The 17,372-nt window shown below is 58.7% G+C and overlaps 2 protein-coding genes across 2 annotated transcripts; one reads left to right on the top strand and one right to left on the bottom strand.

Annotated features, from left to right (window-relative positions):
- Nucleotides 1–488: 488 nt before the first annotated feature.
- LOC138684028 (maestro heat-like repeat-containing protein family member 7) lies at nucleotides 489–13,381 on the bottom strand. The gene is made up of 19 exons (XM_069777779.1): nucleotides 12,028–13,381; nucleotides 11,699–11,796; nucleotides 11,424–11,510; nucleotides 10,958–11,062; nucleotides 9,633–9,798; nucleotides 7,748–7,857; nucleotides 7,152–7,301; nucleotides 6,800–6,954; nucleotides 6,561–6,705; nucleotides 5,637–5,824; nucleotides 5,411–5,548; nucleotides 4,994–5,108; nucleotides 4,552–4,686; nucleotides 4,029–4,205; nucleotides 3,200–3,355; nucleotides 1,984–2,085; nucleotides 1,456–1,558; nucleotides 1,060–1,119; nucleotides 489–792 (listed from the first exon to the last, which is right to left on the bottom strand). The coding sequence occupies exons 1-19, from the start codon at nucleotides 12,173–12,175 to the stop codon at nucleotides 647–649; spliced, it is 2,484 nt and encodes an 827-aa protein (XP_069633880.1). The 5' UTR covers nucleotides 12,176–13,381; the 3' UTR covers nucleotides 489–646.
- A 736-nt stretch (nucleotides 13,382–14,117) lies between these two features.
- On the top strand, nucleotides 14,118–16,659 carry LOC138684027 (RIMS-binding protein 3C-like). Its single transcript, XM_069777777.1, has one exon. It carries the CDS (start codon nucleotides 14,118–14,120, stop codon nucleotides 16,191–16,193), a length of 2,076 nt encoding a protein of 691 aa, XP_069633878.1. The 3' UTR covers nucleotides 16,194–16,659.
- The last annotated feature ends 713 nt before the right edge of the window (nucleotides 16,660–17,372 follow it).

Below are 17,372 nucleotides of genomic sequence, written 5' to 3'. Positions count from 1 at the left end.
CAGCCCAGAGGAGGTGTGGCAGGGCACAGGGGCACAGCTCTTCCCACAGGGAAACGTCTCCCCTGGCTCATGGGCAAAGATGTGCAAGCCAGGAGCCTGCCAGAGGTGGCCACTTCAGAACACTGGCATGAATGACGAGTCGGCAGCTTGGCCGAGCATTTGTTCAGGCCCTGGAATGTCTCAGGAGGGGAAGGTTGGGCTATAGCTTCCCTCCTCCTCCCCTCTGGGTTTTGTGGTCTCCAGCAGTGCTGCTAGGGCTTTGGTGCAAGGACACCCTGGGTCAGCGCGTGCTGTGCTGCCATGAGCTACTGGGAAGTCGGGGTGCCGGGCAGCTCTCCAGGCAATCCCGATTTCTCCAGGGTCTGCCATTTCCCCTTCACCCTCTGCATCCCTAAAGAAAAATATTTGCACAGGGGGTGAGCAAACATGCTTCTTTTGGGGGAAAGCCCAAACAAGAGGTAAAATTGTTGTAAAACAAGACTGGGGCCAGGGTGTGCCGAGAGATGAGCTGTCCTGCAGGCAGCAGTAGAGGCCAGGAATGATGCTGTCTGCTCAGCATGCTCATGTCCTGTGTGAAGGACACCATGGGACTGGGCTGGTTGTTCCAGCTTTATTTCCATGCAGCCATTTTCCCCAGGAGAGACCTTCACTTCTCCCTGTCTCTGCAGAGCCCACAGCACAATCTTCGTAGGGACCATCCTGATGTTGGCTGCCGAGGTGCCAGGATCAGCAAGGTCTGAGTTGCCAGGGAACGAACTGAGGACTCTGCATCATTCACCAAGGGCTGGAGGGCTGCAACAGAACGAAGGACAGCAGTGGTGAAACCCCGCTGTCCGCAGAGACCCTCCCATGCCAGCCCCATCTGTCTCTTTCCCTGGCCAGGAGGAGCAGGTGGGACCAATGGATCATCAGCTGGAAGCTGCTGCTCAGAAATGCCTCTGACACGTTCCTCTACCCCTGAAGCATTTTCCTGGAGCAGGACAAGGCATAGCAACACCCTGCCCAGGCTCTGTCCCCTGCCCCACCAGCCCGAGCCAGCATAGCACTGCCCCTACTCACCCCTGCACATATCCTGTAGCTCCTCCTCATTTCGGTCCCTCAGGTGCCGTGCACCAAGCCCTAGGCACAGAGCTCCCATCAGACCTCCCACTCGCCAGCATGTTGCTGGCAGCGCAGCCCCTGGCCCTGCCAGCTCAGCTGCACGCCCTCCTCCCCCTCAGCAGGGCTGACCCCAGGGAAGGAGACTACCCGAGGGCAGTGGGACTGAGCAAGGCTGCCACCAAGCCCACCTACGTGGGCAGGGGTGGGTGAGGGAGGCACAGAGCCCCTGTCTGCCCAGGCCCTGGATGGGGCAGCCGAGGCTCTGGCAGCCACAGGGCTGCTTCTTGCTGCCAGTGCAGTGGCAGGGACTGGGGCCAGGCTGTCAGAAGAGGGACCCTGGGGGCTGGGGCTCACCAATGAATCTGATGGCCTCCACTCTCAAGGTGGCCTGAGCGTCCTTCAGGTATGGCAGGCTGTGATGCAGGTATTCTTCCATCCTCCTCCTGTCCTGCACCAGCTGGAGAGAGCACAAGGTCACAGGGCTAGCACAGACCATTCCCAGCCGGCCAGACCAGTGCCTCTTCCCATCACCCTCCTTCCTCCCCAGGCCATTCCTTTCTTCCAGCCAGGAGCCCTGTGGGGCTGAAGTTCAGGGAGAGCCACAGGCAGAGGGGGCCCGGAAGTACTGAGGCCCCTCCGTCCTGCTGCCAGGGCCCAGGTGGGCCAGGGTCTCCTTCAGCACCCAGGGGTGGGAGCGGAGAGGGACCTGGAGGAGAAGCCCTGGGGGCTCTATACTTGAGGGACAGGAAGGAGGATGCAGCTCCAGGCTGTGGGTTCCAGTCTGGAGCAGGGCCGGTGAGCAACAGCTGCACAGTCCACACCCCGGGCACATGGGGCATCCCTTGTCCAGCCTGGGCCCTGGGGCTTTGGGGTTGTCCTCACCAAGGTCTCTCCAATCCTCCACGTCTGCTTTGTCTGGGCCAGTTGCTTGAGCTTTTTCCTCTTCAGGAGGTCTGCACAAGTGAGGAGGGCTTCACCAGAGGCCTGCAAAGCAGCAGAAGCTGGGAGATGGCACCACAGCTTGAGAAGGAGACCTGGCATCCCCCTCCTCTTGGCAAGGCTGCGAGCTGTTCCCAGCTTGTTATGGGAAGAGGCTGCTGCGGACAGAGTCTGAACTGGGTTTAATGGCCAAGGCACGGACATGGGGCAGCCAACACCTCACGCACCGCACTCTGCCAGCCAGCAGAATAGACATCCGCAAGAGCTGCTGAGCTGCTGCTAGGGCTGGGGGCAGAGTGAAGGGTAAGGGAGGTGTGGGCCCATGGCTGCAGGCCATGAGAGTAGCAGTCCCATAGACACCAGGGCAGGAGGGAGGCAGCAGCACCTCACGTGGGCAGCCCCCAGCAGGACGCTTGGCTCCCCAGCCAGGGCTGCCCCAGCTCCTTTAGGCTGAGGCTCCAGCTGGGTTGATCCTGGGATGTATGACCAGTATTCCTCTGACCGTACCTCCCTTCCCACCACTCTCCTCACTCCAGGCTGGGGAACAAGCTGGTTCTCCACTCCTCTGCACAGACCAAGTTCCCTGGCCTGACGCAGGGTGATCTCTGTGAGCAGTGCTTCAATCCTGCTCTTAGGGAGCTACCCGAAACATCTGGGGGTCTCTTGGGCACAGCCCTTGGGGGACAGGGATTGGGGCTCATCGAAGTCCTGGCCTCTGACACCTGCAGGGACAGCTGGGAAGCCTGTAGGGACCTGTGTGTTCGGTGGCCACGGGCTGCTGCCCAGCCCTGCTGGACCATGTAGGGCAGGTCTGGGAAATGTCCATGCCAGCTTCTCCTCACGTGCTCGTGCTGGCTCTGCAGGGACCCTTCCTTCCTCTGGGCTGTGCTGGGGGAGGCTGAATGGGGGCAGCAGGGCTGGGAGGGGACCCCAGCACCCTGGCCACCTCTGCAGCAGGAGGCTCGGGGGGAGGAGGAAGGCAGTGGTGGGACTGGTGCAGGGGATGAGGGGAGCTCTACCCTGTCCTCAGTGACTTGGGCAGTGCAACCCCGAGGTTACACATATTCCCAGAGTACGACTGCCAGCAGCCATCACCCCCGATGCCCAGGCCAGCGCTGTGACCCCTCCCCCTGTCACTGTTCAGCTTTGAAATCTGTACCTTGGCCACACTCCCAGTCTGGTCATTCATATGGAAGAAGAGCGGGACCAGGACCCTCTGGATTTTCTTCTTCATCCGTCTCTTGTCTCTCCCCACCACAGTCTCCATCATGTCTCTGAAGAGGCAGATGGAGAGCTCTCGCAGCTGGCTGGACTCCTGGTAGGAAGGAAGACGGGGGATTTCAGCAACAGCCTCTCCCTGCCCACGGTGATCAAGGGCATTAGGGTGGTGGATGTGAGGGGAGATGCTCCAGGGTCAGATTCTGCACAGAGGAGCTGTGGGCCAGATCTGCAGCTGGGGCTGAAGGGCCCCGGGCAATGGTCCCCATCAAAGGCCACACAAGAGGTTTCTGTCAGGTGGTGCTGTGCCTCCAAGTGCTCTCCCAGCCCTCCAGCATTCACCACCAGCTATGTCAGAGCAGCACTCCCCGGGGATGGGCTGAGGAGGACACCAGGCTGCCCCTCAGCAATGCCTGCAGGACACACACCGCAGGCTCAACCTCAGCTCCCTGCCACAGTGCCTGGGGAGAACGTCTGGTCTTGCCTGACAGCGCATCTGGGGGAGCCCTCGTGGCTCCGAGCAGCTCTTGGGCTGCTGGTGCTTTGCACAGGGGCGAGCCCCAGCGCAGGGGGATCGGGTCACCCAGAGGCATCCACCTGCCAAGGAGAAGCTGTACTGGGCTGCAGAGCCCAGAAGCCATCCCATGAGAGCCCAGGGGCGTGAGGAGGGAAGCAGCCCTGCCCAAGTCCTGCCTGCAGGGCTGGGCTGGAGGGCAGCTGTCCTTGCAGAGTACCCATCTGTGGGGCTCAGGCTCCCACAGCAGCCTTACGTCATCGATGAGTGGCAGGAGCTTCCCTGCCAGCTGCAGAGTGATGTGGCTGGCCTCCTTCCTCTTCATGTGTCTCAGCAGGTTTCTGAAGACAAGCAAGGCCTTCATCTTGATATCTGTGTCACCATTGTTCAGAGTCCTCAGGATGTCGCTCAGCAGGATATGCATTTCTCTTGCCTGTATGAAGCACAGGATTTCTGTTATGGTGAAGCACTGGAAGACCACCCTGGCAAAAATGCTGTGTTCACTGAGCACCAGCCTCCCATCCAGCTTCCTGGCAGGTGGCACAGGAATCGCTGCAGCAGCCTGCTCTCTGGTGGTGGCCACATGTGTGCTGATGGGGACGAGGGAGAGCAGGGGTAGGGAAGGGAAGGCAGGACAGCAAAGGCTCGATGTCCCCTGCTCAGCCACCCCCTTTTCTGACACCCACCTCCTTACTCTCAGCCAGACCCAAGCCACTGCGTTACCCACTGCCCCAGCCCCAGGCTGCCAACATGGCTTCACTTGACTATGCCTTGCTCACCATCTCAGGTTTTTCTGACAGTGTGATGATACCTCTGAATACCAGCGCTTGTGTTATGTGGCATGGATACGTCATATACGACTGGAGGAGGACCAGGTCACTCAAATCCTTTTTAAGGTCATCGCAGGCCAGCAGCTGAAACAAAGACAGCAGCGAGAGACTGGCAGAGCCTGCAGGACTCCCCGCACTGTGCCGCTCCTGGTTCCCACTGCCAGCTCAGGACATGGGGGCCTGACGTAGCCCATCCTGGGGGAAGCTCTGCCTGTGGACATGCCGGTGGTTGTGAGTGCTACCCCAGCAGAAATGGGTCGAGGCCAGAGGTACTGACAATGGACCGCCTCTGTCCCAGCTCCGGTGACTGTCATCCCACCCTGCAGCCGTGTCGGCAAAAGGGCAGGGTTCAGAAGCATCTCAGAGAGGCACTGCTTGTCACCAGGCCTACCTCAACGTAGAAAGTCATGGCAAAAGTTATCTGGAATTCCTTCCTACAGCCAAGAATCCCTTGCAGATGCTGGAACATGGAGGATCGCTGATCAACTGGGCTCTTACTCATCTCTCTAGAAAGGGAAAGAAAAGCACCACTGGGATGGAGCAGGGCAGGCAAAGCCTTGCTGGGATTGCACTGCCCAGCCTAGTCACGACGCCCCAGGCCAGGACGTGCGTTTGCACTCAGCTACAGCTTCTACACAACTTGCTCACAGCACCCTGGTCTTTCCCCAAGCAAGGAACGCCCTTTCCAGTCTGACCGCTCTGTCACGAGCACTGCGGCTGCAGCCTTGTGCCTTGGCACACTGGGGACCCTCTCTCAGCCACGACGGGTGGCGTTGCGGAGGCACTGCTGCCTGAAAGGGGCTCTCACCTGGCCAGCAAGCTGATTCCTCTGTGGTGGGTCTCAGTTCCGAGAAGCATGTCCCAGCCGCCCTCCTTCTGGATGCTCAGGACATGCTCTTCATAGCCAGCAGCACAGAGCAGAGCTTTAATGGCCTCCACTGCAAACCTGCATGCAGAGTGAAGTCCAGTCACAGACAGAGCATGTGCCCTGGCCGAGGGCCCAGGGGAATGGCAGGGGAAGGGGGATGGAGCACCTGAAAGGGCTGGGTTGATTGGCCTGATGCCATTCGCTGTATGTCCAGAAAATCTCCGTGGTGTGTTGTAGGAGCTCTGCAGTGTATGAAATCTGGAAGACCAGGCCCATGAAGACCTTGGCGAAGAGTGCTTTTAGTTTCTCCTGGCAGATGGGCTGCTGGATGAGCTTGTACAGGACCTTGGTTGCCTGTGGAATACACACAGTGACAACTCACTGCAAAGACATTGCTGTTGCACTGCCAAAGCCCTCGGGCAGCACATGGGGTTTGGCTCAGGCACTGGCCCGGGCCACAGAGACTCTGATGGAGACTGCAACCTGGCTTCCAGGCCAAGGCCAAGACCCAGCAGCCCCGGGGGCTCAGCTCTTGCTTTTGACGTGGGCACCACAAGCCTCCTGGGGCTAGCATGGCCTGCCTTTTGTACCCTGCAGACCCTCCTGGGTTTCCAGGCTCAGGCCTTGCAGCCTGTGCAGACTCTGCCATAGCCAAGCCCCTGCCCCAGCCCCAGCCTTTGCCCGGACTCTGGCTTCTGCCCCAGCCCTGACCCCAGCACCTCTCTGCCCCTGCCCCAGTCTGCACCCCTGCCCTTGTCTGGGAGCAGCCCCTGCCCCAACTCTTGCCCCTGCCCCAGGTTTCCAGTCTGCAGAGCAGGGCACAGGGATGCAGGCAGCAGGGAAGCAGAGTGCTGCCGGGGCAGGGGCAGACTTCGTGTTTGTGCACCGGGGCCCCAGCAGCACGGGGCAGCCCTGCGTGGCTGGCACAGGGGAGCCTGGTGCTGGGCAGGTGCCTGCTGGCCCTAAGGGCCTGTGTCCCTAAGTCCGGGAGGAGGTGGCTGCTTGGGGGCAGACAGGAGGGGCTGTGTCTGTTGTTCTGGGGAGGCATGAACAGCCCTGAAGGTGAGCAAGACCTGCTCTGGTCACTCACAGCTGAGGGAAGGCCGTGCATGTCCTCTGTGGAGTTGAACTGCCCTTGCGGTAGCTGGTCCTGGATCACACTGAGCAGCTCATTGCAGATCATCTCCCAGGTGCTGGGCAGGGAGACCATCACCTCCCACATGGCCAGGGCAGTGCTGCAAGCCAGAGCGTTCTGTTAGCAGGGCAGCCTCAGCCACCGCGCCGTGCCTGGGCTATGGAACAAGCCCCCAGGGTTGTCGGGGCTGGTACCTGTCGCATGATGGAGTGATCTTCAACAGGCTCATGACCGTATCCTTGGGGCGCCATTTGATCAGCAGGAAAAGGAGTGATTCCAGGCTGTGCCGGGCTGTCACTGTGCAGATGAACTCCATGTTTCTGTGGACAGACTCCAAGATCTTTCGTGCCTGGAAGGGACACAGGTGAGGATGGTGCTGCCGCTGGAGTGCAACCATCTCCTCAGCTGCCACTGAAACTGCTGCCCTTCCCATCCCTCTCTGCTGGCTTGAAATGGATGGCTTCAGGTGCCCAAGACACCCGGGCTTGGGAGGGAAAATGCCTGAAAGGTCTCATGGGCAGCAAAATCCCGCTGCAGGCTGCTTACATCTATCAGCCAGGAGGCAGGGTCTCTCATGGCCATGTAGAGCAAGCTGCAGGCCACCTGCTTGTCACAGATGCTGGAGTCTCTCATGGCGTCAATGGCTGTGAGGACCACGTCTGTCCTCTCAGAAGGCTGGAGGTATATGCCAAACACCTACGGGAAGAAGGAAGGGAGGGAAGACGTCGCGCTGAGTGCCCTGATTGTGCTGCGTAGCTGAGCTGTGCGAGCAGCTCTGCTGAGAGATGCCCAGCAGTGCTGGCACCATTGCCCACAGGAAAGCTGGAAACAGGGGCTGCAGTCACTGCAGGGCAGAGGATGAGAACAGAGGGCCCTCAGGGTGAGGGAGCAGGGCTGGGGTCATGGGCACAGCACGCTGGCCCGACAGAGAACCAGGGCTCACTGGTGGCCAGGAGCACTGGAGCTGCTGCTGGGACACTGGAGTGCCACCCTCAGGTAGTCCCTGCTCAGGGACAGCAGGAACCCTCTCTCACCAGGGAGAGCGAGGCCATGCCAGTCCCGCTGATTCTGGATCCTTTTGTTCACTCAGGTCTCCTGCTGATGCCATGGACAAGAGTCACAGTAAGGGAGGAGCTCATTACCATAGCAATGTCACTGCTGTCACAGTGCCAAGAAAGCCAGGAAGCGCTCTCAGCTTCCCATTCCCTCTGGAGCTGTGGATGCTCTGGATTATGTTTTGATAGCGTCCTGCCTAAACGGGGGGAAGAAAACACAGAACAGTTGGTAGGACGTAGGATCTTTGCCAACAAGCTTACCAAACGGTGAAAAGAGCTTGAAGCTAGGAATGGGCGAGGAGGGAGGTTACAACCTACAGTCAAGGGAAGGAAGTGGACAGGGCTGTAAAGCAAAGGGTGACGAGTGATGGGAACAAGAGGGACCTCAGGAATGATGGAGAAGGATTAGACGCACCTGCCTCAAGCATATGTATACAAATGCTCACAGCCCGGGAAACTCTAAGGAACTAGAGTTCTGCATGCAGTTGCACAAGTAAAACACAGTTGGAATAACTGAGACGTGGGAGATGGCTCACACAGCTGGAGTGCTGCGGTGGATGGATACAAGCTCTTCTGGACAGATGAGGAAGATGAGAAGGGGGGATTGCCTCCTATATGAAGGAGCACCTCAGATATATGGGACAACCAACAGTCTGGGAGAGACCGTGTGGGTCAGAAGCAGAGGATTTGCTCGCAATGTGTTAGGACACAAGCAGTTAAAGAGATTTCTGGAGGGCATCAGGGAGACCTTCTTTCTACAGGCACTGGAGGGAGCAACCACTGTGTTGCACAGCTGAATCTGTTGTTCACTAACACAGAAAAATTGTTTTGTGACATGGTAATCATGGCTGTAGGGGCCATGAAATAGTGGGGTTCCAGTCCCGAGAGGAGTGAGGAAGGAGAGCAGCAGAGAACAGTTCCTGGACTTCAGGTGAGCATTCAGCTTCTTCAGCTGGGCTCCTATGGGAACCAGCTGTGAAGGGCAAAGGAGGTCAGGGAAGCTGGTAGACTACCAAAGGACAGCGACCTCCATGCACAAGATGGTCCGCCCCAACACTTGGGCAAGTGAGCAGACATGTCAGGAGACTGGCCTGGCTAAGCTGGCAACTCCTGGCAGAGCTCCAACACAAAAAGGCAGTATGTGGGAAGTGGAAGGGTTCAGAGGAGAGAACTGCCAGTGGTGGGTAAGAACTGGGTCAGGGATTACTGACAGAACCCAGTCCACATAAGAACTCATTGTAGATGAGTGCCTGAGACTAGTCAGGTGTCAGAACTGACTGATGCCCTTGCAAGGCTGCTTCCTTTCATCCTAAAAGGTCATGGAGATGAGGTCCCAACAGCTGGGGAAAGGCAACTATTGCAGCCATAGGGAAAGGTGATGAGAAACACCATGGCTTTACCAATGGTAAATCATTCCTGGCCAACCTGGCTGTCTTCTGTGATAAAATGACTTTTTATCTTTGAAGAGGGGAAATTGCTTCTTAGGCTGCAGAGAAGTGGTGGAGCTTAATGGAACTTTCTAGTCCGAAGCAGGACAGAAACTCTAGGATGGGCAACCATTGCAGCAGGAAGTTTTTCAGTCCCCTGCTAACCAGGGCAGCTGTGGAACCACTGCTTCAAGGGAGGTAACAGTCCTGGATGAGGTCTGTGAGGTACCCGCATTTTTAAAGCAGCACACATGTCTACAGCACGAGCATTGGCTATTTCTCACAAGGCAAGAGCTAAGGGACCCCAGAGAGGTGCGTGGCTATCACCTTATCCATGTCCTCTTGTTTCTGCACACACTACCCTGATGCTGGGTTGTGTGGGCCCTGCAGCTGATGCAGCACAGCTGCTCCCCTACTCTGGCATTGGGAGGGTTTCTTGTTCCTTCCTCTAGCTGAGGAAAATGGATGAGGTGGCATGGTGCTTTGCTTGGCCTTGCTTTGGCCTCTCTGCCCAGAAGGACCCAACTTGTCGTTGTTTCTCTTACTTCTTTGTTGCAGGGTGAACTTGTAGAGGTATTGAAGAGCATTTGCAGCTGCAAAGCGGATCGTCTGGTTGTTGGGAGCACAGCACAGGATGAGACGTCCCACCACCCTGCCCAGGTCCTGGAAAAGCTTCTCTTCACCAAGGTGATGGTTACCAGAGACACCGACCTGAGGGAGGGAGGAAGCACTGGTAGCGGGGCTACAGCATGGCAGCTGGGGCCAAACCCTTTAGCCCAAGAGCTGGTGCAGGGCTGGGTGCTGCCGCAGGCAGAGCTCTTGCAGGATCTGCCCAGCCCTGCACCCAGCAGGGATCAGAGGGCTGTAAAGGTGCGTGCCCCAGCCCCTGCACGCTGCCAGCTCTTCCGCCCAGCGCAGGGGCACCTCTCAGCAGCCCCTGACCCAGCGCAGCAGCTGTGGCAAGGGGAGAGCAGAGCCTGAAGGGAATGCAATGCAGCAGTAGCAGGATGGGTAAGTAACAGCTGTCCCAAGCAGGAACAGCCTCCCCTGCAGCCCCACTGTTTCTGCTGCCTTTCCCTGCTCTCCAGCCCACAGCCCAGGCTCCTCTGCCTCAGGCCCAGGCTCCCTTGCCAGCTCCTGTTGCTTCTGCCCAGCAGACGCAGCCCACAGCTCTGGCTGGCTGTCTCCCCTCACTGCTTTCTCACTCCATCCCAGGCTGCAGCTGAAGGATTTTGACCACTGGGCCTTTCAGCCCACAGGATGGAGGTGCTGACATGAGGACTGGGACCTGACGTCTCCCCCATCCTGCCCTCCCATCACCACCACCACCACTCCTCCTCCCTCCCACAGCCTGCGGAGTGCCCCTGCCTCCGTGAGCTCCACTCCCCGTTTTGGCCACATCAAGCCACCTGCCCTCTGCTCCTGCCCAGCTCCTCTGCTCCCCCCGGCACAGGTGGGCAGCACCTGCAGGACAGCAGCACGTGTCCTGGGGCTGACGCCTGGGCATGTGGCAGGCAGTGGGGAGGTGGCTGCAGGGAAGGGGACGTGCCAGAGAGCCCTGTGGGCCCTGAACCCCTATGCTGCTGGGCAGCAGCCCAGGGCTGCCAGGCCAGGCATCACATCATGCTCCAGGACAGCTCTGACTTGGGCAGGCTGGGCAGCAGAGCTGGCTCCTGCCCTAGAGAAGAGGGGCCAGAGAGAAGCCTATAGAGACGGGGGAGAAGATGTCCTACTCAAGAGAGCACCTTGCTGAGTCCCCTAGCCCGTGCCCAGACTTCCCTCCAAGGAAGCCCTGAACCACAGACTATCCTGGGACGCTGGGAAGGGGTGATGGGGTGACTGGAGGTTGTCTGGACCTCAGGCTCCTTACCCTCACAGAGGAAGGGCTGACAAATGATCTGATCAGCCAGTCAATGATGTTCACAGCCTTCTCACGTTCGTCTGGCCTCTGGGACTCTGTGAAGGGCAGCAGGACCTGCGAGAAGAAAAGCCGATGCTCTGCCCTGGGCTCTGGCAGCTGTTCCAGGAGTGGCAGCTCTGCTAAGTGCCTGGCAGGGATCGGAGCACTTGCCAAGGCTTCCCGGGAACAGCAGCAAAGCCTGTCACTGGTTTCACGTCCCTAGAGCCCCTCCCAGCCCCAGGCAAGAGTCGCCACACCCATCTGCCATGTCCAGGGAGGTAGCCAGAGTCTGTTCCCACTGCAGCCTCCGCTCCTTTCTATGCTGTTTTCCAAAAGTGGCCTTCTGTACCCCTCAAGGTGCAGAGGACTTTGGGGCAGAAACCTCCCTTGGGGGTTTGTACTAGGGAAGCTGTGACCTGCTCTGGAAATGCCAGACCTGCAAGAAATTCTGCTGCTCCAAGAAGCTGGAGGATGAAGGGTTGAATAGAAAATCCTTCAGCCAGTTGTCCAGAATGCTCAGGTCCTGCAAAGAGAAGAGAAGGTTGTGGGGCTCCTTCATGGATCCCTCCTACCCACAGGAACTTGGTGTCTTTTTTCTGTTTTTTGCCCCCAGCTTTGCACACACAGCAGCCCTCCAGGAAGTGATCTTTGAGCATGGGAGGAGCTGGAAGGAGATGCAGGCCCAAGACAGATGGCAGTCTCTGTAGGTACCTCTCCTGAGTCTTTGAGAGAGTCCTTGACGTTCTCTTGGATGTCTTTCTCCTCACTTGGTGGCAGATCCAGATGGATGCAGGAATCAGACTTGGGATCTGATAAAGCAAGGCGGGAGGGTGAGCTGAAGGTGCTGGCAGGAGAGATTAAACAGCGATACCCTGCGTCTAGCCACATGCCAGCTCCCGAGGACAAAGCAAGCCCTGGGCTGGTGGTCTGAAACAGGGGACTGACATCGTATTTCTCCCATGCTGGTCAGGCCTGGGATGGGCCCAGCAGCCGGCTGCCATGCAGAAGCACCGCAAAGCAGCAAAACGTCCCTCACTCACCAGTCTGCAGCAGCGGGACCATGCACACCTCATCAGAGCTCAGTGGAAGGCTGTCTTTCTCTTCCTTTGCCTCCCAGGCCAGCTGGGGCTGGCTGGGGGGTCTCTGCTCAATCCTGGGGAAGGAGGAGAGGCCATGTGGGGTGGGCATGGGGCAAGGCCATGTCGCCTGGCCCCAACTCTGCACTGCCTGCAGGGAGAGCCTGGGGGGCCAATGGGGCTGTGCAGGAACCGGGAGATGCGTGGGACAGGCTTTTCAAGGAGCAGCAAATCTGGGGATGGAGGTTTGTGGGCAGGCTGTGAATATTCACAGCCTCACAGGGGGCTGGGCAGAGGCTCATGCCAGAGAAATCACAAAGGGCTTTCATGTTCCTGCACATTTCCCCCCACAGGGTGCCCACCCAGCCCCAGCCCCTCTCTCTTACCCATGTTGGGGACTAGGCAACTTCACGGAATTGCCTTGGTCCCGCGGGGATGCCGGGGGTGGCGGGGAAAGACGAGACATCACTCAGGGCTCCTTGCCAGCCCTGTGCTCCTGCCCTATCCCGTTGCCGTCCTCCTGGACACTGAAGGGCCGGAGCCACACTGGCACTAGGCAGCACCCACAGTGTCACAGAGGAAGTCACAAAGGGCTCCATTGTCACCTGCCACCCGGGCTGTGCGTGTCCACTAGCACGTCCACGCTGTGGCATATAAGCTACACATGAGCACAGCATGTGCAGGCACCCACCGTGCTGCATGCAGAAGCTCCTTGGCTTGAACATCTAGGAAGAGGATCTTTGCATTTGGGAGGAGACAGCATAAAGGAGGGGACGCAGTCCCCACAATACCATCACTGGTGCAGCAGCTCATGATTCTGCGGCCATCTACACCAGCCTCAAGCTTTGCCTTCCTGACAGGGTCAGGCACATTCATTCCCTGTCATCTTGCCAAACACCCTGTCACTTTACATTCTTGCCCCCTGCTGCAAGTAGAGGAGGAGCAAACATCCCACTGCTAGTGTAGGCTGCAAAACCTGAACTGTAGATTTCTCTCAGTCCTTTTCCAGACCCTCCTCCTATATTTAAGATGGAAAAGTTGTAGCTTGGTCTCTTCTACACCTCTACTTCCTATAGAGCTCTGGTTTTCATTTTCCAAATGGTGGGGGTGGGACAGAGCCACCCTCAGCAAGATGTGGGGTGCCCAGGCAAAGTGGGGCAAGAGACAGAGAGACATAAATGGTACAAGATCCGAAGTCACAAGAGGCAACACAGGCACAGGGTACAGGGCTTATACACCACGTGGGGGTGCTGCCAGCCAGGGGGACCTGCAAAATGGGCAGAGGAACCAATTGGGGGTCACTAAAGGCACCTGCCAAGTCCTGGGGAGGAACAACCCTGTGCTCTCAAGTGAGCTGGGGGGGGCGACCAGCTGCAAGGCAGCTTAGCAGGACAAGGTCTGGGAAAGATGGCTGAAAAAAACCTGTTGTCTTTGGCCATGATATCGCCTGTTACCATTCGCTTTCGAGCATTTCTACACGCGACCCCGCCCGTGCAAACATGCTTAATGCATCTTTATTATCTGAGTTTGCACAATTTTGCTGCCGCTTTGCCGCTTTCAGCCAGTTTGGCCTGGTTTCTTCTAGCAGCAAACCCACTTCTACGGAAGAGGTCAGTTGGTCAAGTTCTCTTGCCCATGTCTCCGGAGACATCTTTGTCTTTTGGCATTTTCTTATGTAAAATGCCGCACCCCTCCTTTGTGAGCAGGGGCCAGGACATGCCATAGAGGGCCATGCTGCCCCACCCCTCATTGTGAGCAGGGGCCAGGACATGCCATAGAAGGCTATGCTGCCCCACCCCTCATTGTGAGCAGGGGCCAGGACATGCCATAGAAGGCCATGCTGCCCCACCCCTCATTGTGAGCAGGGGACCAGGACAGGTATATAAGGCCACGCTCAGCCACCCGGGCTGTGGCAGTTGCTGTCTTTGCTTCTGCACAGGGAAGGGAGGCAGCAGCGGCAACGGGGTCAGGGGGCTGCCGCCCCTCGCAGACCCAGGGAACGCAACCTTTGGCAGGTCAGTGACCTTTGGCAGCAGCGCTTGGTGGCCGACGCCATGGCGCGGGGCGTTGCGGGACGGGGGCCGGTGGCGCGCAGCCACCCCCTGCCCCGCCGGGGCCCGGCGCAAGCCCCCGGCAGCCTTGCGCAGAAGGAGGAGCAGAGGCGGGAGCGGGAAGCGCGACAGGCTGAGCTGGAGGAAGAGCGGCTCCGCACCCAAGAGCTGCGCCGCTGCTTCGCTGCCGAAACCCGGGAGCTGAAGGCGGCCCTGGAGAGGGAGCGGCAGCTCCTGGCAGAGCGGCTCCGATCTGAGTGGGAGCAGCGACAGGCTCAGGAGGCGCGGCGGCTGCAGGAGCTGAACCAGCGGCAGCGGGTGGCAGAGACCCGCCAGCTGCTGCGCTGGAAGGAGGCTGAGCTCCGCGAGGGACAGGAGCTGCTGCGGCAGGCATGTACTGCCGCCGTTGACCAGACGCGGGACCTGCAGCGGCAGCTGGCCGAGGAGATGGTGAGGCCCAGCAGGAGCGGCAGGGAGGCCCGAAGCAAGCTCCAGGACGTCCTCAGCAAGCTACAGTGGGAGACGGATGGCTACCAGCCCGCCCGCATCCGCCACCTCCAGAACCAGCTGCAGCTGGAGAGGAGACTCTTCCTCAAATACATCCTGCAGCGGTTCGAGGGCGAGCTGCCTGCCTCCCCCTGCACGGCCCAGCCCGAAGGCCCTCCTGGGCACCAGGGCCATCAGGAGACGCAGAGCTCCTGCTCCTCTGGCAGAGAAGGGCCCCAGGCCCCGGCGGCACCCCAGGAAAGACCGCCGGAAAGCCGCAGCGCTGGGCAGCAAACAACGTGCAAGGCTGTGGCAGATGCTCAGCTCCAGGTGCCGGAGGGGCAAGACCTGGTGCTCCTGAAGCAGAACAGCCGCCTGCGGCGCCTTCTAGAAGACCTGGAGAGGCAACAGAGTGCCCTTGAGATGGAGAACCGCCTCCTGAAAAAGGAAGGCTCTCCAGAAGCGCGCAAGAAGGCAGAGAGGCTGCAGCAGATAAATGCTCACCTAGCTGCCCTCGCCTCGCGGCTGGAAGAAAGATCCAGGCAACTGCAGGCGACCACTGTTTGCCTGATCAACACTCAAGTGCCACTGCCCATCCAAAGCCCCACCGAGGAACCGTGCACGGCATCGCTTCCTCAGCAGAGGGGTGGAGAAATGGGAGAGCCTGCTGGAGCTTTGCTGGCACAAGACAAGCAGCATGACTTCTCAGAGAAGGCAGCTGAGGAGCTTCAGGCCCAAGTGGCTGCAGGTGAAGAGGCCTCTGATCATGTGAGCGCCCACAGCCGAACCGGCGAGGAGTTAGAGGTGCAGCTCTCGGAGGTGACAAATGAAAACACCCGCCTGGCTGAAGAAAATGCTCGCCTCCGTGGGCAGATGGGTTTGACAGAACACGTTCGAGCTGAAAATGCCGACCTGAAAGGGCAACTGGCGCGAGTGGCAGCGGAGCGAGATGCTGCCATCCAAATGAAGGTCTGTCTTCAAACCCAGCTGGAAGAGGCAGAGCGCAAACTGGAAGCCATGAGAGAAATGGCAGAAAGGAGTCAACAGCTGGAGAAGGAACTTGAGGAGACAAAGTTAGCGCTCCAGAGGAAAGAAGAGCAAGGCAAGTGTTTGCCGAGGGCTCAGGCAGAAGCACACGGGGAACACCAAGAAACCCTGCAACTGTTTCGAGCCCAGCTGGTTTGGTATCAGAAGCTAAACGAGCAACACCAGCAGCTACTTCGGGAACTTGAATGGCTGGAAAGAGAAAGATCCAAGCGTATCATTTCCAGGCCGCGCCAGGCTAACGGGGCTGCAGACAAGGAGCCCATCCTCCTGGCGGCTATGAGAAAACAACCGGCGGAGCTGCGAGCATTCGTAGCTCGATACAGCTACGATCCGTTCAGTGGTCCCAATGAGCGGCCTGAACTAGAGCTTCCTCTAGTTGCTGGGCAATACGTGTACATCTTTGGAGACGTGGATGAAGACGGCTGGTACGTGGGAGAGCTGACCGACGGCACAAGAGGCTTCGTCCCCTCTAATCTTGTTGAAGAAGTTTCAGATGACGGACAACCTGATGACACCGGAGTCTGTCCAGAGACAAGTGATTGGTAGCAGGACACAGATGATGTCTGTCCTGTCTTCTTATATGTTCTTATTAAATCTTTTCCTAACGATCTCTCTGCACAACCTCACTCTCTATCCTGTGTGGATGTGTACTGAAAGGACTATGTGCCAGCTACTGGGGGGCTTGGCGTGGGTGGACTGGGTGCCAGCTACTGGAGTCAACCGGGGGGTGTAGGCACCCCTGGCTTGTGGTGCCAGCTACTGGCGTGGGTCCCAGTGCAGCCGGGCCCTGGCTGGGATATCAGGTGGGCAGAGGGTCTGTGCTGGGTGGCTGTGGGGTTCCTGCACCACGAATGTGTGAGTGCTGCACGTTTGCAGGGAGCACCAAGACGGACCAGTCAGCAAGTAGGCGACTCGTGGGGTGGGTCAGAGGGCCGGAATCCAGGCAGGGGTACTGGCAGGGCAGAGAGGCCGTGCCGGTACTCTGGGGATCCGTGAACATGCGTGTGCTTGTGAACGCACAGCGTGTTGTGTGTGTGCCTGCACTAGTGACCTCCTGTCTCTGGCAGCCCAAGAGGAGGAGGGGACATGGCTGTCTCTGTGTTTTGTGTGAGTCCTCCATGTGGGTACTGTTGACGGCAGCGCCTCGTCTGTGTGACTGGCCGTGTCAGTGTCCTCTCCGCAGGTGTGTCTGTGCGTGTGCATCTCTGGGATGCGTGCTCAGCTTCGCTAGAAGTTGCACCTGCAAGCGGAAAAGTGGCAGCTGCATCCCTCAGCCTGAGCAAAGGCTCCAGATCCCCAGGCACCGGGCTGGGCTCCAGCAGCCAGGCAGGACTGTACTGGTGGTACTGGTCTGGGCTCCAGGGGCACGGTGGGAGGGGTCCTTGGCTGCAGTGCCTGGAAGCGGTGGCCAGTCTTGACATCCCTTAACACTGTGGGTCTGTGGGATGCATGGGGGGATCTGAATCCTGCCTCATCCCCAGGGCTTCCAGCTGGGGATGAGATGTCTGCATTGCTTCAGCTGAATCCCCGCCCAGCCAGAGCGTTTAACCAACACCTCCCTGTCACTGCCTGTGTGTCCTTTTTGTTATGGGCCAAGAATATCCGTGCCCAGAGGGGAACATCTACACCTCTCATAGACATCTGTGCTCTGGTAGGACAAGCCATGCTTTTGGAATCGCTCTCTCTCCACTCTTTAGAGAGGGACAATTGGCGATTACTGCAGTC

Source organism: Haliaeetus albicilla, unplaced genomic scaffold (assembly GCF_947461875.1).
Source record: "Haliaeetus albicilla unplaced genomic scaffold, bHalAlb1.1 scaffold_158, whole genome shotgun sequence".
Lineage (NCBI taxonomy): Eukaryota > Metazoa > Chordata > Aves > Accipitriformes > Accipitridae > Haliaeetus > Haliaeetus albicilla.
The sequence above is the reverse complement of the archived record's forward strand: the minus strand, read 5'-3'. Positions and strand labels throughout refer to the sequence as shown.